Raw genomic sequence first — 22,812 nt, forward strand, 5'->3', positions numbered from 1 at the left:
TGAGACGTGCATAGCTGAAGTCTTTGCAGATCAGCAGGTCCTTTACTTCACGTTCGGAGGCCATCTCCAGGGTGATTAAGATTGCTGCCAGCTCTGCGTACTGTGACGTGTGAGGACCAAGCTTGAGCTGCTGTGGTGGGACGTGGTCATCGTTGAGCCACAGAATGCCAGCTCCAGCTTTCAGGGTCCCCTGATGTTTGAATGAGCACCCATCTACATAAATGGTGATCATGTCTTGACAGACATTTTCATCAAAGTAGTGGTGTTGCGACGGTTCCATTGAGGTGGGTGTGTCCAAAATGTTGGGTGCTGCTGGTCCCTCCTGAGAATAGCTGTGGCAGCTATTCTCCTCAAGGTCTGGTGAGGGGCAGGGATTTACCTCGTTCCGATGAGAGATCCCCGTGTGCCTTGGGAGCGACCGCACTGTTAGAGATGACGTCGGTCCCATTGCTGATTCATAGGGTGCCTCGAATTCCAACTTCACCTCATATGCTTGCTTCATTTCCTGTCTCACCCGGTCAATCTCTTCTGCTTCAGCCCGATGTTTCATTATGGCATTGGTGAGCTGTTCCTGGGAGCTGATCAGTTGGTGATTCATCTTGTGCAGATTTCTCTGTGCCTCTGCCAGATGGTTTTCCAGGGCCTGGATCCGACCATCCTTGTTCTTGAGCTCCATGTGGGCTCTGTCCAGCAGGGTGTCGGCCTGGTCGAGTCTGGCTTCAAGGTTTTCTCTGGTGGCTCTGGCTTGCTGTTTTTGCTGGTCAGCTTCAGCTCTGAGCTCTTCCAGGGCGTGTTGAAGCTTTTTGCTGGTGTGAGGCATTTCGCCTTCTTCCGTCTCTTCCTCCTCATGGGGTGGAGAGCTTCTCTTTTGGAGTTCTTGCTCCAGATTCCCAATGTGATACTGGGCCTGGGCGGCATCTCTCTGTGTCTCAGCCAGAAGTTGTTGGGTGTCTCTCTCCTGCTGTTGGAGTGCTTGCACCCTTTGCTGGAGATGGGACGTTCCCTCTTCATTCATCTTCAGCCTGGCTAGGAGTTTGTGTGCGAGGGAGCCGAGTATTTTGGTTAGCTCTTTACTCCCGCATTTCTGAGTGGGTGGCATGTCCATAAGTTCGGCAATGTCGTCCTCAATTTGGTCAGCTTCTTTGGACCATGTGAGATCGACATGACCAGGCGGCAAGTTGGGAGTCACATCTTCAGGCCAGATACCAAAATCTTTCCACTGGTCCAGTGGGCTTTCCATGTGGGTCATTGTGACTCGGTCAACAGGAGGGTGGCTGCAGAAATCTGTTACTCAGGCTGGGAGTTGCCTAGGTGGGAGGCCTAACACCTAAATCTGGGCGAAAAAATTAAACCAACAAAATAAAGTAAAGTACAACTGGGGCCTGTCAATGGGTAACTGGAAGGGTGTAGTGAACCACGGGAATAGTTACCCACGACAAAATAAACAAACAAAAATTGTTCCCTGGGAGAAGTTGTTGCAGGTTAGAACAGTGTGAGTTACTCTAGGGCCTGAGAGATGCCCTAGTGAGGGGGAAAGGATAAAGCCTTATCCTGGAAATTGCAGATCTGTGACTATTGACAGTGTCAGAAGACCACAGGAGAAGTTGGGAACAGGAAATGAGAAATAACAGCTTCAAACCAATGGGACTGCATTCAAACGTAGCTTGCTGTTGCAGATCAGATTACCCCTGGGTTGGGCTCTGTTGTACAACTCCGCTTTGACCAGACGGGGGACCACTAGCAGGTTCTGCTTTATTTGTCCCTATATGAGGTGATGCGGTGTTAAGCTAGTCATGCAGTTAGAGAGGTTTGAACGCTGTCAGGTGTCCCTCCTGAGTAGGGCACGTCCCACAAGCTCAATCCCAGCCAAGCAGGCCCAAGTCCAGCTCCCACTCCCCCGATCCCCAGCAATGTCAACTTGGAAGGGGGTGTTCTGTACGCACAACTGAGACAACCCAGGTGGGGCTCAGCTTATCGGCTGCACTGCCTGAGACCTGACTCGACCAAGGCTGGCAAAATAGCCTTCAGGTGTCACCCACCCTAGTGAGAGTCCAAGCTAGGGCCGTTCTCAGAACTCACCCTAGACGAGGTCCTGCTCAAAAGTTGTAGTGACTGCCTGAGGTACCTGTCAGCCTTGCCCTTAATGAGTCAGCGGGTGCAGCCAGGCTGGCGCGCTTTTGGGCGTCCAATTGCTGAGAACTCCCCTTCGATTCTGACAAACTGTGACAGCAGTTCCCCAAGCAAGCTCGATGGGCCGAATGGCCTCCTCTCGTTTGTATAGTTCTTATGTTCTTATGTAGCAGAGCTACAGGCAAGCTCAACCAACAGAGAGCGAATGGTAAGCACCCAGCACAGGAAAAGCTCAACCGATCACGTCCAAAACCTCAACGACTCCCTGATGTGATTGTGTATGTAACTGGTTTACTGTTATTAATAAGGGTTGAACTTCTATGCAAATCTCCTTGTTGGGGGAGAGATGGAGTGGATGAAAGCATAAAATTAAGTAAAACCTAAAATAAATCAAAAAGGTAAAACAGAAATCAAACCAAATTAATTGTTTCTTATTGTTTAATTGTAAACATCAATTAGTTATGCAGCAATAACCTAATTAGATGTTAATGTGTTGTGATCTAATCGATTTGGTCTGTGAAGTTGATTCCTGCTTTCAGGCAAGAACCTGTGTGTTGGTATTACCGGTGTTGACCACTAGAGACCCAACTCAGATGTTGTTATACTACTTTGGCTGACCACTAGAGGCGCAATTTCGAAATGGAGTGGTAGTTCTATGCCTGACCACTAGAGGCGCACTTTTGAAATGGAGTGGTAGTCCAATGCCTGACCACTAGAGGCGCAATTGGGTGTTGCTCCCTTTGTGGGGGGGGGTCCCCGACAAGTGAGCCTATAAGGGGTGGGGTCACTGGTGACCCAGAAGAAAAAAAACAAATGGCGTCAGGCAGGCCTTCAGGGCTCTGACCTTTGGTTAGAGTAGCGTTCGCTGACTGCACTCGTAACCAAGACGGTTGCTAGGCGGTTGCCGACGCTAGATGAGTGATATACACTTTTAATGTATGCACACGCCGCTTGCGGATAACTTCTGTGTCTTGCGCAGTTTAAAACCCTTTAAAACAATTGCTGAAGCGAGACAGCACTCGCGTTACGGCGACGGATCTAAATAACGAGTGCACTATATCTCGTCGCAAATGGTGCTTAACCACGGCGGGTCTCAAGCACTGGAGACTCCCAAATTCTAAATAACACACACACTTGTCTCACAGCGCAAAGCGGTGTTAAACTTGCTTTGTCTAAAGCAGGCACACACATACGAGAAAGATCCCGATAGGTAGCTAAGCTATCGGTCTTATCTCAGGGAGTACAAGAGCAACAGAATTCAGGCTAGAACCTCTTAACAAGAATTCCTGTTTGCTAATAGAGAGAGAGATCTCTGCCAGGATATATAGAAACGGAGAAACTCGTCCGAATCGATCCTGGAAACAACGCGCTATACCTGAGAATCTCGTCAGATATAGGGTTTAAGTTTACTGCAGTTTAAAACGAATGAAAACTAAAATAAAATAACTGAAAATAAAACAAGAAAATTACTAATAATAGAAATAAAAATAATAAGCCCGTATGATCCCGCTTAAATGCCTTCGGACTGCTGTGAGTGCAATTAATCCTCAACTTTGCAACCTGTTCACAGTAGTGCTTATTCAACTGCACGTTCGGTCATAAAAAGTTTAAATTGTGTGCTCACAAAAAGTTTAAACCTTGTACCCACATTCTCCACCAATTATGTAGGAATTATTAGCTCAGGTAATTTTAAATATCTCCACCAATATGTTTGAAATTAATTTAAGTTTATAAGTTTATATAATTTTTATCGACTTGAAAAATATGCGGTATCCCGCAAGGTGAGAAGCTAGCTAGAGCTCGAACTAGTGTCCCTATAAGCTAAACTAAATAGGTGTGTTTTTAGTCTAGACTTGAATATTGAAAGTGAGCCTGAAACCCGCACATCCGGTGGAAGACCGTTCCACAGCTGAGGAGCTCTATAGGAGAAAGCTCTGCAGCCTGCCGTAGATCTTTCTACCCTAGGTACTAACAGATATCCCGCACCTTGAGATCGAAGCAAACGTGGGGGATTGTATGTGGTCAGCAGATTATTAAGGTAGTCTGGTGCAAGGCCATTCAGTGCTTTATAGGTTAACAGCAGTATTTTATAGTCAATCTGAGACTTAACTGGTAACCAGTGAAGGGAGGATAAGACTGGTGTGATGTGATCAAATTTTTTTGTGTCATACAAACATAACCTATCTGTATATTGAGACTAGTATTCATGAGTAAATCAATATACACGGTATACAAAAGCCAAACTTAACTCTCTGGGGTCGAGTATGTCGTCGGCGACATCGCGTACTTTTCGCGTCTATTTCAGTTTATATCTCGCTGAAATCTTAATGTGGAATCATGAAAAAAACGCTGGATAAATCCGTAATCTGTCTTCTTTTCAAAACGTCCATTGTCGGAAGTATTAAAGTTTTTTTAATTAGGTTAAATCGGCAAAAAAGTAAACCTTGTCATCTTACTTTGTTTTACCTGCATCGGGGGCGTGTATACCGCTCTCACCTGAAGATCGCTATTCACATTCTAAATAGCCGCATTAGCGCGTATTCAAATCGCATTCGTATGGTAATTTGATTAACAGCGCAACGGTGAAACGCGATCCAGATACATCCCCTTCAGCGCCATAAAAGGGGGTTGGGGACGTGGCCAGGTGACGATGGCTCATTCATACACATGAAAGTTGCTACATATTCAATGAATGGAGACAGAAATAGTTACATGAGTTAGGTTTTTCTTATTTATTTATCCAAATGAATGTTGCAACTACACCATTTAGTCATCTTCATGTAGCCAAGACTTTGGTGATCAGATATCTGGGATCAAAACAAACTGCCAGCATTGCTTACTATGTACTTTTATAATGTTTCTGCAAGTGTTCCAAACTGCATTTTGCAATGTCTATACTTTGAATGTCAAATTACAAACTTCACCATGATGAATGGGATGAATGGGATGAATGGAAAACCTCCTTTATCACTCACAAAGGTCAATATGAATATCTGGTTATGCCTTATGGTTGGCTAATAGCCCGTCAATCTTCCAGGCATTTATGTATGCTGTCTTTCGAGACATGGTGAATCAGTTTGTCATCGTGTATATAGACGATATTTTGATCTACTCGTCTTCCCTCTCCCAGCATATAAACTACGTTCGTCAGGTTCTTCAGCGGCTTCACGAAGGGGAGAGAAGTGTGAGTTTCATCGAAATCAGGTACAGTTCCTGGGGTATGTCATCAGACCAGGGGCTGTAGTGATGGACGAACGTAAAGTGGTCTCCATCCAAGAATGGTTGCGGCCTCGCACCATCAAAGAACTGCAACAGTTTCTGGGATTCGCCAATTTCTACCACCGGTTCATAAGGTCTTTCAGTCGGATTGCCGCGCCTCTCACCTTCCTTACCCGCGGAAAGGGTACCCATCTCCAGTGGACTCCTGAGGCCGACATCGCCTCCCAGAAGCTGAAGCAGACCTTCTGTTCTGCTCCTGTCTTCCAACAACCACGTCCAGAGGACCCCTTTGAAGTGGAGGTCGACGCGTCGGAACCGTGCTCATACAGAGATACCCGGTAACTGGTCACCGACACCCTTGCGCCTATTACTCCAAAAAACTTAACCAGCCGAATGTAATTACGATGTGGGGGATGGGGAACTTTTAGCCATCAAACTGGCGTTGGAGGAGTGGAGACACTAGTTAGAGGGGGCTAAACTCGCTTTCCAGGTCTTCACTGACCACTGGAATCTAGAATACATACAGAAGGCAAAAAGGCTTACCCCCCGACAGGCCCGGTGGGCCATGTTTTTTGCCCGTTTTCATTTTACAGTCACCTACCTCCCAGGATCAAAAAATGTAAAGGCGGTTGCCCTTTCCCGGCAGTACAAAACCCCAGCAGCAGTAGAATTAACCTCCTCCATCCTGACCCCATCTTGCTTCGTGGCCACCATCTCATGGTCCCTAGCACTAGAATCCCTAAAGCCTACGAAAAATCTCGGACGCACCTCTGGTGGAGCCCCCCCCTCACTCCCCACACAAACTGCCCGCCCCCTCATCAGCGCCAATCAACACCTATTGTTTTGCAAATGAAAGCGAGTTTCACGGTTTCAACCTCGGATCTGCTCAGAAACGTCTTTCTAACAGTTTGGTCTGAGGAATCGTAAAATAAATGTATATTATAATCGTAATTTGAAATACAATTTAATCCCCATTTCTCTTGATTCAGCAATTGCGATTTCAGTTTCCCGAAAGTATTTGAAAGAATAAATAAATGCATTTGCTTACTGTCTGTAACAATTGGTGTTAATCTCTTTTTCAGTTTTAAAGTTCGATCAGGGCTAAAAGACAAATTAATTGATTTATGTCGTCAAAATTACCCTGGCATGACATTAGCGCGATATATGCATTATAAATGTGCCGACAGACAAAGCATTTTTATAAGTAATGAAGAAAAAAAATGGAACTTGCAACTTTACGGTGTAAAGACCGTATGAAGTCCAAGTATCTTACAAAACACAATAAAGGTATGTGCTAAAACACACATTCCGCCTGTTAAAAAATGGCACAGTGCACCTTGCAGGGAAACTTCGTACGTTACATATGAAACATTGCGTAGTTATGAGCACAAAAAAGACTACTGATTACTATGTCCATCTGTTATGAGATAGCACAATGCACTTTGCAAGTATACACACTGACATCGCTACGTGCGAAAAAGACTATAAATTACTCCGGACGTATGTGCAATCATGTATGGGATTATGAGATGCCACAGTGAACTTCACACGGAAACAGTTCACACGTTACATGTGAAACATTGTATAGTTATGAGCACACAAAATACTGTAAATTACTCCGGACGTGTGTGCAATCATGTATGGGATTATGAGATGCCATAGTGAACGTCATACGGAAACAGTTCACACGTTACATGTTTGGAGCACACAAAAGGGCTAATTACTCAGAAACAGATTGCGGTCCAAATATATTACGGCACAATAAAGAAGACTTTCGCGTATGTATGTTTCCGTATCACATTCAAGCGGTTATATTTGATATAATAAATACATACAGTTGATGTCTGCAACAATCTGTGTGACCTTATTCAGTTGTAAAAGTTAGAGCTAAAAGTTCAAACTGATTTACGTATATCGGTAAAAGGATACTGGCATGACATTAGCATGGTATATGCATTATAAATGTGTCACGCAGTAAAAACGAAATATTGTTTACTCGAGGGGTGCCAAAAATGTTATACGATGTAATGTGTAAAGTTCAACCTTTTGTTATAAATTTTTTTTTTAAATAATGCTACAGTGCACCTTCCACGGAAACAGTTCACACGAAATGGTTTTGTACCTTTTGTGTATCTGCTTATTTTATATAATAAATGTGTATCTTCCACTTGAATGACACTGACTCTCTCTCTCTTTCATACACACACACATATGCTCTTTATCTTTATACCATCTGATACTTGAAATTTACACATTCTGTGTCTAAATTTCTGGCAGCTTGCACTCATGACTCAATGATGCAACTTTTTCCCATGTACCATATGAAGTGTTTATATCAAAAATGTACATGCATGCACGTGTATGAGATTGTCTGCACATTTATTTGATCATAAATTTACACATATAGTTGTGTAAAGAACATACATCAAGTATATGTATTTGTTATATCACATATTTGTGTAATTGACACCACGGTTACCCTAGTAGATTTGGGGGTTCCACTATATTTCCAATTATGCTATATCAAAGCATGTATACGATTCCTTACAACACACTGCTAGATAAACTCTTTAGTGCAGACCTGAGCTGAAGAAGTGACTTCAGGCTGGGGGGTGACTTTGACTGAGTGACTGTGATTCATTAAACAAAAGGTGTTAATGGTGCTGCAGAGGGGGCGGGCAGCTTGTGTGGGGAGTAGGGGGGGGGCTCCTCCTGAGAAGAGCCTCATTTTTCCAGGAATTCTAGTGCTAGAGGAGACCATTCGCACTGCGAATGAGCACTCCAGTCCACCTCTCGGCTGCCCCCCGGGAAGACTGTATGTACCTGGGCCCCATTGGTCAACCGTAATAAGGTGGGTGCATACATCTCGCAGTACAGGACACCCGGGGGTCGCCACTACCTTCCGGCCGGTGGCCCGAAAATACTGGTGGCCCGGATGGAGGAGGGAGGTGGAGCAATATGTGGCCTTGTGTCCGGAATGTGCTCAACTCAAGGCTTCACACCAACCACCCGCTGGGTTGCTTCATCCTCTACAAATCCCTTCCTGACCCTGGTCACATATTGTCATGGATATCGTAACCGACCTTTCCCTCTCGAAGGGGAACACCGTAATTCTCACCATCGTGGATCTCTTCTCGAAGATGTGCCGACTCATCGCTTTGCCTAAGCTTCCAAACGCGGCGGACATAGCCGAGTTGTTAATCACCTGGGTGTTCAGGTATTACGGGTTGCCAGAGGATGTAGTTTCAGACCGAGGTCCCCAGTTTTCTTCTCAGGTGTTTCGTGCTTTCTGTGCTAAATTAAACATCTCCCTCAGTCTGACCTACGACTACCATCCCCAATCTAACGGTCTGGCTGAAAGGTCTAATCAGGAGGTCTCCAAAGCTCTGCGGTTACTTTGTAAAGACAAACCCATCGAGCGGGCTACCCACCTTCTGTGGGCAGAGTATGCGCTAAACAACCGAGTCAATCCTGTGACTAACCTCTCGCCTTTTCAGTGTGTTGGGTTATCACCCACAGCTCTTCCCCTGAGACTCACCCACGAGCAACATTCCTCGAGTGGATGACTGGTTCCAGGGAGCCCGGGACACATGGCTTCGGACACAGCAAGCCCTCTCCAGACAATCCTCAAAACAAAAGGCACAAGCTGACAAACATCAACAAGCTGCTCCCCCCTGTCATGTGGGACAAAGGGTATGGCTTTCTACCCGTAACCTTAAGCTCCCATCCTGCCATAAGTTGTCTGCCCGTTATATTAGGCCTTTCCGGATTGTCAAATGTGTGGGACCTGACTCCTTCCGGTTGCAGCTGCCCAAGATATACCGAATATGTCCCACCTTCCATGCTTCTCTCCTGAAACCTGTGCGGTACATCACGGCACATCCCTCGACTGCAGTGGCGATACCTCCTCCATGCACCTTGCAGGACGGCTCCAAAATATACCAGGTCTGAGCTCTCCTGGACTCCCGACGCCGGGCAGGACAACTGCAATACCTGGTAGATTAGGATGGGTTTGGTCCCGAACAGCGCTCCTGGGTGCCTGCAGCGGATGTCCTGGATCCAACTCTGGTCGCTGATTTCCACGCTGCCCATCCGTCCAAACCCACACCCTGGCCATAAAATGAAATAGAAAAGCCCCGTCCTCGTCGCCACTCTCGGCCTCCGGGAGGCGACTGTCTGGGGTACTGTCACGCCCACAAGGGCGGGACCAAGCACCAGCAGGCATTCGTCAGCTAATTGCTCCACTTCTTAAAGTTGTCTATGACTCAGGATGTTCAGTGCGAAGTACTGTATTGTTGCCATTGTTCTAATGTGCCATACTGAGCGGTTTTCTGTCTATTGTCTTCCCCGATCGCCCTGCCTGCTGTGTCCTGCCCTGCTGTTCCACCTGCCCTGCCTGCCCCGTCTGTTCCATCCACCCGCCTTCTCCTACCCCTGCCTGCTCTGTCCTGCCCTGCTCCTCCATCGGCTTCGTGTGTCCCTTCCCCTCGTCGTCTTGTCCCGTCACTCCGTGTAGGACTGACTTCCCTGGACATCGACCCTTTGCCTGCTTTACGACCACGACTCCGCCTGCTCCCCTTATCTTTGATCGCTGCTTGCTGGAATATTAAATCAGTTGCACACTGCATTCCGGGGTCTGTCTCCTCTGTCGCGACCAGCCACCACACATATCTGGATATTTTGCAATTCACATTTCAATAAAGGAGACATAAACTTACTGCTTGTAGATTCACGTGGTCAGTCAATCAAGCATAAAAATAGTGACTTTGGGACGCATGGCTATGTGTCTGTGTATGTGTGTGTGTAGGAGGGGGGTAAATGTATAGATTACATTGTAGGAACACTTACACAACAGATGTACTCCTGTCCCCGCAATGTGATAAAAACCTGTTATTTTGACATTGTGGGGACTATATCTTTGAAGAGAAAAGTCAATTATATAAAAATCTGTGACTGCAATAAAAAACTAAAAATGTTAAAAGTTGTGTATTGGTATGGTTACTTGAGTTTAGGGTTAGGGCTGGGTAGGGATAAAGAGGGTAAGGGGTATGAATAAAGATATTAATATAAATGTGTGTGTGTGTGTGTTTGTGTGTGAGCAGGTATACATTACCTCATTGGGACAAAATGTCCCCACAATGTGATGAGTACTCAGTTTTTTACCCAGTTTCCTGGTCCTTGGGAAAGCTCAATTTAATAAAAATCTGTGACTGCAATGAAAAACTAAAAATGCAAAACTGTTTTGATTGGTTACTTTTGGTCATGGTTAGGGCTGGGTAGGGGTTAAGGTTGTCATATTTAGCGTTTTTCCCATAGAAATGAATTTGTGTGTGTGTGTGTGTACATGTGTGTTTGGAGAGGGGGGGCAGCATATTTTTGTATTCTGTAATTATACTGTGGTGATATTTCAAGTCACATTAGACATAAAAAAACGCACAAATATGAGTTAACAGCTTTCTTCAATACTGAGCTGTGTGAAAGCAGGCCACAAACCTCCAGTTAATTTACACCAAATCACTACTTTTGGCAGCATGACCTTGGTATCCAGTTATTTTGATTCATCTGTAATATTGAATGTAAAAATATTTAAGTCAAAAAAAAACATACAATTGTAATTACTTCTGGTTATGAAGCATACCTTGGTATATCTCAAAGTGAATCATTCTCACAAAAAGTACAAGTTAAAATACAATATATAGAAACCTATGATAATAGCATTCATAAAAGACATTAAAATAATAATGTTTTCTGATGTAAAAAAAAAAAAAACCTCTGTCATGCCCACACGGGCAGGACAGGACAGCTGTAGGCAATTCCCCTCTAATCGCTCTGCTACTTAAAGTGAATGTAACTTCGCTGTCATTGTACTGGCATTCCCAGCCCGAGGTACAGGAGGACCCGGTAGCCCTGGAGCTGGCTAGCCGGGGCCGGGACCTGCTCCGGAAGGAGCGCCCGTCGGGGCAGGACTACCCTCTGGGCAAAGCCCGGAAATGCCTCCGTCGGCTACAAAGCCGGCTCGCCGAGCGAGGGGAGAAGCTGCAGGAGGAGACTCCGTCGCTCTTCCTGGGAGCCTGCTATCTCCTCCCCGCCTTTGATGACACCATCGCTACGAGCCTGGCCAGCTCGCATCCGGAGCAGCCCCCTCCGATGGAGGCTTTTTACTATCGGCCGGAGCGTCTGGGGCAAGGCGGAATTCGCGCCGCAAGAGACGGCGTTCCCCGGGTTCCCAAAGCCCGGAAAGGGAGGGGCCCCACGCGCTCAGCACCCTTCCTGCCGGCTCCGGACCTGCGTGTTCCGGATCTGCCCGCGGCACCGCCTGCTGCTGATGCCGCCGCTCTGCCCGCGGCACCGCCGGCTGCTGATGCCGCCGCTCTGCCCGCGGCGCCGCCTGCTGCTGATGCCGCCGCTCTGCCCGCGACGTCGCCTGCTGCTGCTGCCGCCGCCGATCTGCCCGCGGCTGCGCTGCCTGCTGCCGCCGCCGATCTGCCCGCGGCTGCGCTGCCTGCTGCCGCCGCCGATCTGCCCGCGGCTGCGCTGCCTGCTGCCGCCGCCGATCTGCCCGCGGCTGCGCTGCCTGGTTTGCCTGCAGTCCCTGTAGCCGGCCGCGTGGAGGCCGCGCCCGCCGAGGCGCCCCCTGCTGGCCGCGTGCTGGTGGCGCCCACCAAGGCGCCCCCTGCTGGCCGCGTGCTGGTGGCACCCGCCGAGGCGCCCCCTGCTGGCCGCCTGCTGGTGGCGCCCGCCGAGGCGCCCCCTGCTGACCACGTGACAGCGGCACCCGTCCCGCCTGTCCTGCCTGACCCGCCTGTCCCACCTGACCTGCCCGGCCTGCCTGTCCTCCCTGCTGCAGCTGCCGCCGCTCTGCCAGCGGCCCTGCCTGAAGCCGCCTCTCCCGTCCTGCCCGCGGCCCTACCTGAGACCCTGACTCCCTCGCCGTTACCCCGGCAAGGCCGACGCCCCCCAGGACCCCGCCTCTCCGTCTCCAGCAAGGGACGGGGACATAGGCGTAGGGCCTGGGTCCCGCCCGCCCTGCCCCCTGGCTCGCCCGTTCGGCCCCTGGCTGTGGCTCGGTGGCTGCCTGCGGGTCCTCCGGCTCGGGGTCGGCGGTCGCCGCCGGGTCCCCCCCTGGATCCTCGGTGCCGGTCCTCGGTCCCGCCTCCGGGTCCGTGTCGGTCGCCTCCGGGCCCCCCTGCTCCGGCTGGGCGTCGGACGGCGCCTTCGCCGGCTCCGGCTGCGCCTCCGCCTGCCGCGGCTTCCCCCTTCTGCCTGCCTGCACCGGTGTTCCCTCCTGCTCCCTCCGTGTCCCCTCCGTCACTCCCTCGTCCCGTTCCCTTGGCCCCTGGGTGGTCCCCTTCAGCTCCCTTCTCCCTCCCGCCTGCGGCCCCTCCGGCCGCTGCCTGTCGCCCGCCTGGGCTCCCTCGGGCTCCCCTGTTTCCTCCTCCCTTTCCGTTCGTCCCGCCTGTCTCTCCTTCTGGTCCCTTTGTTCCTCCTTTTGGCACTCCTGGCCCTTTCGTGTCGCCTGTGGGTGTTCCCCCTGTGTCTCCCTTCTTGATCTGTCTGTCCGCCTTCCCTGTCCTCTGTCAGGTCCTGTCCTTCTTTTCGTCCCTGTTCTTGTTTTGCGTCTCCATCCTGTTCCCTGGTTTTGGTTGACGTTCTGTTTTGTCTTTCAGGTCCTGTTCCCCGGTTTCGTCCCGTCCGTCGCCTCCTCTCTGGCGCGCCCGGTGTGCGCGCCTTTGGGGGGGGGTTCTGTCACGCCCCGCTCCGTCCGCTCCCGATGTGTGCCACGCCCACCTCGTTACCTCGTGTGATTCCCTGATTGTCTCTTACCTGTGATTCGTTACCCTTAGCCTGTGTCTTGTATTTAGTCCGTGTCTAAGTCAGTGTACCCCAGATCTGTCATCGTTGTATAGTCCGTCGATGTCCGCACCTGTCCTTCTGCCTCTAAAAATAAACCTTCTACCGGACTTCCTGGCTTCGCTGCCTGCTTCCTGGCTCGCGCTCCCCACCGAAGCTGACAACTACCATTGTATTTGGGCTTGATGGGGTCCTCTGATATCCAGATTCAGCTGGCAATGTCTTTGATCCTATAGCTTTGAAACAAACTGCTGACATTTTGACCACATTGCCTTAATCAGATTCGATATCGTAGAACTCTAGCTGTTTACTTATTAAAGCTTGTTTAATTAATTAGACATATCAAAGACTTCAATAAGGTACACTGGCGCATTCACGGTTTATTTAAATTGGAACTTTGCACATGAAAGCGCCACTCAAATTACTATTTCAATTGAGTCACATAAATAATTTTACAAAAATAAACAAGACACAGAAATGGTACAAAACACACATTCATCCACATATCCATTTTCTCAATCCATGTGATGGGAATGACCTAGATACTATGGTAGGCAGCATAGGACACAAGACAGAGGTCTACCCTGAAGAAGGTGTCGGTCCAGCACACAGCAAACACCAACTTACAGGCAAACACTGTGGAAATCAGCAACTCACCTACCTGTGTTTCAGTTGTGGGGGGAAACATGGATATGCAGAGGAAACGTGCAACATGAGGGAAACATGAATAGTTCACACAGGCACAGTGGATTTTTATATGATCTATATTTAATGCAAAAGATTTTTCATTCTGTTGAAAATCTATACTTTAATCATGATTTTAAAAAATCAATATTCTTTGTTACTGTTATGATATATTTGCTTCGAAAAAAAAAAATTATGTTTTTACATGATCATTAAGTGTTAAAGTAGTACTTTCTAAATATGCTTATATAATCAAAGGACACAAGGACCTATCACAGAAACTACCAATTCTCAACTCAAAATATATATGTATTGCAATAAAGGTTATCACCGGGTCCCTCAAGCCAAACTAACAATTAATTAATAGAAGGGCACATTTTATCTTTACTCTAGCTTGTCTTTATACTGACAGCTTTGGAATTATAATTAAAGAACTTTGATTTAAATTGTATTAAATTGTATGACAGTGACACAACACCCCAGATTAACTTAAGATAAGTTTCTGGCCCCACAGTGGAGACCTGCAGCGAAATGCTCTTTCCTAAGCCAGTGATTCTCAATGTGTGTGACATGCCTCCCCTGGGAGGCACTACGGCACTGCAGGGGGGGCGCATAGCCCAACCCAAGTGGGGAGTGTGCTTAAATGTGTAGTGGATCCAAAGTTTAATTTATGTGTTTAAAAGGGGAGTAATAGAAAACAGTGCCTTTGGTTTTTTTTCAGACAATGAAACAACTGTGAAGTAAAACATGGATAGATTTTATGCACATAATATAAATATGGATTTGCATTGCTATGACTATTGCCACGCATTTTGCTTCATGCGGCGAATGCATACTTACGTACCAGTTATACGCACCCAAGCCTGGGGGGGGGGGGGGGGGTAATAAAAGGTCAACTGCTTGCGAAGGGGGGCACAACAAAAAAAGTTTGAAAACCACTGACCTAAGCCTTTCAGGGTAATACAGGAATAGTTAGGATTTTTAATCAATACCGGACGTGGTTTGTCCCGTTTTTCTAAGTTGTGATGAACGCACACTTTCTGTATGAAAACGCAGTTGAATAGATTTGTTGATATCTAAGGCACTACTGATTGTTTAAGACATGCAGGATATGATATGGCCCTGAAGGTCAAAAAACAACATTTCAAAAAACACAACAACATTTTAAAAACACAATAGCATTTTAAAAAACACAACGACATTTCAGAAAACTCAACAACATTTCAAAAAACACAAAGCAGAACAACATTTCAAAAAACAGAAAGGGTAGGACCACACTTCTTGTTCGTGATTAGACAGTACCCTTGGAGTGACATGGTGAATTTATTTTGTACTTTCTCTGTATACCTCACTTACAGTAATCATGAGGAAAGTAAATGGGCTAAAAGTGTATTAGGTGAATTAAGCATCAAAGATGCATTGCTACAAGCAGAAATCTGCAAAAGCTATTTGAGATGTAGCAAAGTCCTCCCCTCTCTTGGGACTCCTTAGTGGCAAGATGGTCTGAGGATCCTTGAGAACCAGCTACAGGGTCATCTCCCTGCCGCTCCCTGCAGCTGGAACTATGCATGGCAGGGGTGTCCTACTCCCTGAGCCAAGAATAAACCTGGCCACATAAGTTGTGGATCCTGGCTAGGTGGAGCGGAATAGCTAATGCTACTTATTTGAAGGGCTCCAGTTGTGGTCACCCATAGCCATCTCCCCAATGGCCTTCTTTATTTGTTTGGGTTCCATGCCGATCTTCTGTAGGAAGTATCATACTGATATTGCTGGGAAACCACGGCAACCACAGCCAACTAATATAGGAAATATAACTGCATACCAATCCTTGGCAAGAGCCTCGTCAACCACATCTTGGTACTTGGCTTTTTTCAGCTGGTGAGAGACAGTGAGCCTATCCTCCCATGGTACAGTAAGTTCAGCCATCAGGATGGTCTTCTTACTCCTGGATAGCAGGATCATGTCTGGCCTGAGTGATGTTACAGCTACCTCTTCCGGGAAGACGAGTTTCTTTTGCAGGTCCATCTGCATCTCCCAGTCAGAGGCTTGCAGTAAGATGGAAAACCCATTCTTGGCAGCTGTACTTGCCTTTGGCACCTTGTCTCCTTCCCTGCAGAACTTGACAGCTTTGGGTGGTGAAGCCTGAAGTTTATTGGTCCACTTGGCAATTACCGTAAGGCAGCGGTTTCCAAACTAGGGTACGCATACCCTCGGGGGTACGCAAGAGGCTGTAGGGGGTACGTGAGGGAGCGGGGGGGAATCACGAATTCGAACAACGAGACAGTCAGTAATTCTCACAACAGAAGAGTAGGTGACCTCCAAAAAAGCCGTAAAACCCACAATACAGTCGTGTTTATGTCATATGTTTTTGTGCTTATTAAATTTAAGTGTTTCCAAAGATTAATCCCACAACTGTAATAAAATAAAAGTCTTGCTTTAACATAAATACTAAAAGAATAGATTGCTGTAATCGCTATTACAGTTGGGTATGGGCACGCGGTCTTATTTAGAAAACATACAAAAAGAGACGCATATAATGTTTAATCATTCGTTTTGTATTTGTCCGGTCCAGGAGGTTAATTTTGGGGATCGTTAAAGTGATAGATCACCTATCTTGATTAAGCCTGATTCAGTTCATTGTATATATTATTAAAAAGTAAATATTAAGTAATAATGAGAATATCAACAACCACGGGAATTATTTTTACAGTGAAAACAAATGGTATTAATTATATTTTATGTTCTTGAGTAATCGATAAAATCAGTTTTTGTATATATGCAAGACATTGTTGGAAACTTTTTCCTTTGTCGAAGCAGAGACCAGGAGACGTTGGGATATCTTTCCGGCCGAAGTTCCTCTTTATTGAGAACTCGCCATGCGTCGCTGTAGTCATCCAAGTCTGACTAAAACTCAGCTCGGCAGAGTTTATACGTTTCAAGGGGGGAGAGATACACAGAGGTGGAGACCAACTAAACAAAGCATAGTATCTTCCAGGAATCAGCCTGGAAGTTCCCCAGCCCTGATTTCATCAGCATAACAGTGCCTTTCAAATGCCTCTCCAGGTGCTAATCTAATCCAATTTGCCTATCTCTTTCAGTTCATACACTGTTATGTTGGAAGCCAGACTGAACAATTTATAAATTTGTAATCCTACAATTCCCCCTTTGAGAGTTCTAATAACTCTCACAACATACAAATTTAGACACTTAATTCTTGTAACTTGTGACCGTTACAGGCACATAGCACTTGTTCTGTTGTTGATGGCAGTGATGAATGCCATAATGACATAAAGGAAAGAAAAAAAACCATTTAGATAGAGTCTGTGAAGTTCTTATGGATAATAGTCTTTTCTGGTTGGAGCTGTCATTTCTTCTTGATGGGTGCAGGTTATCCGTTGAATGAAACACTTGATACTGTGGACACATAGATAATACACCAGTAGGAAAAACAACAGCAGAATTGCTATTTCCTTGATCCACAGCCAGGGTTTCCCTAACATGTTTTCCGAACCATGAAGAATTATCTTCAGTCATCTGGTGTAATTTTGTTGAAAGATCCAGAATGTCTTGTTGAGAAGATGTTGTTTCTGGAGTCTACAGCTTGTGCAATGTCCATGATGATTACTAGTACGGCAATCTTGATCATGTTGATGGATGACTGACGTTCTCGTATGTGATTCTCTGCGTTGTGTATTTTTAAATTTTTTTTATTTTATTATTTATTTTCTCTTCTGTGACAGTTGGCTCGGTAGTGGGTCTAGTAATCGGTCAGAAGTTGTGGCTTCCTTTGCCGGTGAGGAGGTCAGTGTGTATGGGTCCCGGGACAGCCATCAAGTGGTATCTGCACAGAGTAAGAAAGAAAACAAAAGACGACAGAGCAGTATCTGTTGTACAAAACTTGCCAACACTAGGGTTGTATCCTCTGTTCGATCTGTGTCTACTGTTGTTCCTTCTTTCCCTATCTCTTAATTCCCGAAACACCTAAAGAGCAGTGAGGTCAGGATGGCCTAGTAGATGGGGAAGGCCTATGTGGGAGTCTTCACCGCAGGGTTTGGCCCCCGAAGCCTGTTGCAGTCGGTTCTTCCCTGGGCTCCTCACTGGTCCGTGTGTCTTATCCTATCCCTGCCGGTGGGGGAACAACTTTACAGTGTGACACATGAGTCCAGGTTTTCCTTCCCTGACACAACACTGCAGCTGCTGTAATCAACATCACTTGATGTGGTCCGTGCCACTTAGGCTCTAATGGCTTGTTTCTAAATGATTTTATCATGACCCACTGACCTGGGATGATTGTGTGTCCACCTTCTGGTGCAGTCTGCCAACACGATTCAACTCTCTCTCTGGCACTTTGTACTGCCTTTGTGAGGTTTGTTGTGCTAAACGTAGCTGCTGCTACTCTCACCTTTGCCTTAACATCAGCATCCCTTTCCCATGCCGCTAACCTGTCGAGGTTAGCTCTGAGAGTCATGCTAGACCAGGTTAGATCTAGGAATGGCAATGCTTTTCTGTAATCGGCTATAAGGCCATCTGACCAGATGCGGACTAGGGGTCCCTTATCATCAAGCACACTTTCAGAATCCTCAATTATTCCACTGTAAGTTACAGCTGACTGACAAAACCTTTCAGTATATTCATTTACAGATTCTTCTCTCTGTTGCACACAGTTAATAATTCTGGACCAGTCTACCTTGGGTCCCATGATGTCCTTTAGAATTTTCAAAACACCTTCTCTCAAATCACCTTTACTGGCATGTTGTAGTTCAGAAGTCAAAACGGTTGAATTCAGATTCAGTTAGAATTTGTGACATCAGCTGTGTGACTTCTTCTAATGACATGTTGTAGAGACGCATTTTGCTGATCAAAGCTCTTCTAAATTCAGAAAAATTTGTGTGTGCTGAGGGTAAGCTCTGGGATAGTCTCTCTATATCCTTAGGTCCTAGTGATTTAGTAACAGTTTGTACTTGTACAACAGAAGCGTTGGGAGTAACGCTTTCAATTCTCTCAATCCCCTGAGATCTCCTTTTAGCACCACATACCTCCACTGAATTTACAGGCACATCAGTTACTGATTGGATGGCTACATTGGTTTCAAAGAAAGCTTGTAGGTCAGGATAGTTGTTATCAGGCTGACTAACTTCCTCCACATCAGTTCTGACTGAAGCTTTGTTGCGGTTCAATTTTTTAGTCAAAGAGGATACTCCCGCACGGAGCTCCTGGATCTGTTCCTCTAGCTCTGAGATACGCTGGGACTGTTGTGTACCTAGTGCTAAACTAAATTCTCTATGGCAACAGATAATGCCTTTTATATTTTTCTTGCGAATACATGCTCCTAATACCTTTTTACACTCATCTACAGACCAAGTCTTGTCTGGATGGATCTCATACTTCTGAGTTAGTTCTTGTCTCACTTTCTCAGTAACTATTAGGTTCATTTGCACTCCTAACAGTGATTTGAATTCACTATCAGACCATGAAGGAGTCGCAAGACCACCCTTTTTAGTGGTGGGGATCAGTCTAGCATTCTTCTTGAACATTTTGTGAATTTGTTCGCTACCACACCATCAAAACACTAAAACCTCTCTGATCAACAGAGGCCTGTTACGCTTGTTAACACAAATCAACTATTGTTAATCTTCCCTGGCAAAGCAGAGGATAACACACATATTAGCACATAATGCTACTCTTCCCTGCCTGAACAGAGGATACCACACAAATATTAGAACGTAATTCTAATCTTCCCTGCCTGAACAGAGGATAACACACAAATATTAGAACGTAATTCTAATCTTCCCTGCCTGAACAGAGGATAACACACAAATATTAGAACGTAATTCTAATCTTCCCTGCCTGAACAGAGGGTAACACACAAATATTAGAACGTAATTCTAATCTTCCCTGCCTGAACAGAGGATAACACACAAATATTAGAACGTAATTCTAATCTTCCCTGCCTGAACAGAGGATAACACACAAATATTAGAACGTAATTCTAATCTTTCCTGCCTGAACAGAGGATAACACACAAATATTAGAACGTAATTCTAATCTTCCCTGCCTGAACAGAGGATAACCCACAAATATTAGAACGTAATTCTAATCTTCCCTGCCTGAACAGAGGATAACCCACAAATATTAGAACGTAATTCTAATCTTCCCTGCCTGAACAGAGGATAACACACAAATATTAGAACGTAATTCTAATCTTCCCTGCCTGAACAGAGGATAACCTTCATCTCTAAAAAGAAACTTTTTTTAGAGGATAACTTAGTTAACCAAACCCTACAGCAGCCTGTTAACTCTTCCCTGACAGCGCAGAGGATGACGAATTTGTACTGGTCTTAAAGGTTCTTTTGAATAGAGTGGCACTCACCAATCCTTGGTTGTACAAAAAATTCTGTCTGGAATGAAGTCAGTTCTTGAAGCTTACAGTTTCAATCTGGATTCAGGTGAGGAGCTCTATCCGAGTCACGGCACCAAAACTGTTGGAAACTTTTTCCTTTGTCGAAGCAGAGACCAGGAGACGTTGGGATATCTTTCCGGCCGAAGTTCCTCTTTATTGAGAACTCGCCATGCGTCGCTGTAGTCATCCAAGTCTGACTAAAACTCAGCTCGGCAGAGTTTATACGTTTCAAGGGGGGAGAGATACACAGAGGTGGAGACCAACTAAACAAAGCATAGTATCTTCCAGGAATCAGCCTGGAAGTTCCCCAGCCCTGATTTCATCAGCATAACAGTGCCTTTCAAATGCCTCTCCAGGTGCTAATCTAATTAGCCTGATAGTATCACCCAGACCTTCACATTATCATAGCGACAAAGGCACAGCCTGGCCTTGAGATTAGCATTCACCTTTACTTTGGGCCCCTACCCAGTGATCAGGAAGTTCATAAAGATTAAATGTTAATGTCTCAGACACCTGGGCCCCCAGACTTGATCTTATTAGAATGTCCCCCATCCTTACCTCCAACTGCAAATCCAATTTGCCTATCTCTTTCAGTTCATACACTGTTATGTTGGAAGCCAGACTGAACAATTTATAAATTTGTAATCCTACAACATCAATCTGTAATAGTGCAAAATATGTCCAGTTGATATGTCCAGTATGATCATCTGGCAATAGGTCTGTGTGGTCAGACAATGTGCAATAAACAGAATTTTTAGGAACATGGCAAATGTTCACATTGCAGCATGGAAGCAGGTTCACTGTCACAACGCTGACCGGGGAAGCAGAGGCGAGGAGACATAGGATCGGGGAAATGCGGGGTTTAATGAGCAAAAGGAACACACACGAGCGGTAAAGCAGAATGACAATACAATTACTGGACTGGAGAAACAAAAGGAAACGTGGACTAAATATAATGGACTAATGACAAGTTTGACAACAATCAGGAGCAGATGGTAAACATGGGGAATCCACACAGGGTTAACGAGGGGGCGTGGCACACGGAAGGAGCGGACGATCGGGGCATGACACTCACTGGAAAGCTTTGTCACAGATAACTTAACTGTCTTTAACAGCATCTAACCGAAAATTAAATAAAGTCCTGCGTATTTTTCTATTCTGAGATTCTGCCATGGCATGCACCAGTATGATCTATTTATAGACACTAATTAATAGTCGTTGGTAGCAGGGGGTACGCGGCTGGAAAAAGTTTGGGAACCACTGCCGTAAGGACCTTATCGTGTCTCCACCTATATCGGCCCTCTCCAAGTGCTTTGGGACATCCTGTTAAGATGTGGTTCAAGGTGCAAGACAATGCTCCGCACTGCTTGCAGGATGGATCTTCTTCTTTGCCCCAGATCTTAAGGTTTTTAGGAGTTGGTAAGAGGTCAGCCACTGCTCGCAGGAGAAAAGACAGCTTGCCCTGGCAGTACCCCAAACTTCCTTCCAGGACATCGATCATTCCAGTGCATTGTCCTGCTGCATCTACCGTCCTTGGCGCGCATCTACTGTCCTTGGCCGCTTTCACATGGTGTTCTTCTTCTGCTGCCTCCCAGACCATCTGCACTATGAGGCCTCTTCTGCCTTTGGCATTGGTCCTACACCACCTATTGGCACTGTAGTTACCAAGACCCAGCCGACCTTGGCAGACCACCCCAATGATCTCCTGGTTCTTCCAGTATGCCTCGGCTTGTCTCACTGCAGCTTGTGGCTTCCACTTCCTGCCGCATCTGATGGTCTTATTGGCATGTCTGACTTTCACGTCTTCCGACACGTGCCAGTGTGCTTACTGCTCTTGCCTTGGCAACCTTGAGGATCTGAGGATCCTTGAGAACCAGCTATAGGGTCGTCTCCAAGGGTACTGTCCAATCACGAACAAGAAGTGTAGTCCTACCCTTTCCATTTCCTGAAATGTCGTTGTGTTTTCTGTAATGTCGTTGGGTTTTTTTAAATGTTGTGTTTTTTGAAATGCTGTTGTGTTTTTTGAAACGTCGTCGTGTTTGACCTTCGGGGACACCGTATATGAGTGTAGGATCACACATGCACATATGACAGGGCCTAGCCTGGTACGAGAGGTACACATTGGCCTAGACACCAAAGGGGGGTTAGTGACCCCACACACATAAACACACTTAAACACACAAACACACACAGATAACATGGGAGGCCAGCACTCCAACTTTTATTGCCCAAAGATTTAGGGAACTACAGACAGCAGAGTGGACCTCAAGAACAGGGGTCCCTCGACTTGGCACACAACCCCCTCCCCAGACATCCTGCCTTACATACCACTCACCCAACAGGCAGATTTTACTGTGTTTCTGAACACAGCAATCTCATACATTGAGAAATGGGTCGACCTTTTCAGAAGACAATTGGCTGTTCTCCTTGCAACTTCAAAGATGTCTCCCTGCAAAGATGTGGCTGCCAGGTCAGTGGCTCTCTTTCAAGTAGCTAACTTGCTGAACATGCTGACCATCATCAGCAAC

The 22,812-nt window shown here is 46.2% G+C and overlaps 1 protein-coding gene across 1 annotated transcript in view; it reads left to right on the forward strand.

Moving 5' to 3' along the window:
• The window catches only part of LOC140592537 (uncharacterized), a 92,956-nt gene extending 81,805 nt beyond the window's left edge, over window positions 1-11,151 (forward strand). Inside the window, exons 2-3 of the mRNA XM_072716030.1 lie at window positions 5,261-5,687; window positions 8,847-11,151. Of these exons, the coding sequence (XP_072572131.1) occupies window positions 5,261-5,687; window positions 8,847-8,880 (461 nt within the window). The 3' untranslated portion in view covers window positions 8,881-11,151. The remainder of the gene's footprint in view (window positions 1-5,260; window positions 5,688-8,846) is intronic.
• The last annotated feature ends 11,661 nt before the right edge of the window (window positions 11,152-22,812 follow it).

Source organism: Paramormyrops kingsleyae, chromosome 1, assembly GCF_048594095.1.
Source record: "Paramormyrops kingsleyae isolate MSU_618 chromosome 1, PKINGS_0.4, whole genome shotgun sequence".
Lineage (NCBI taxonomy): Eukaryota > Metazoa > Chordata > Actinopteri > Osteoglossiformes > Mormyridae > Paramormyrops > Paramormyrops kingsleyae.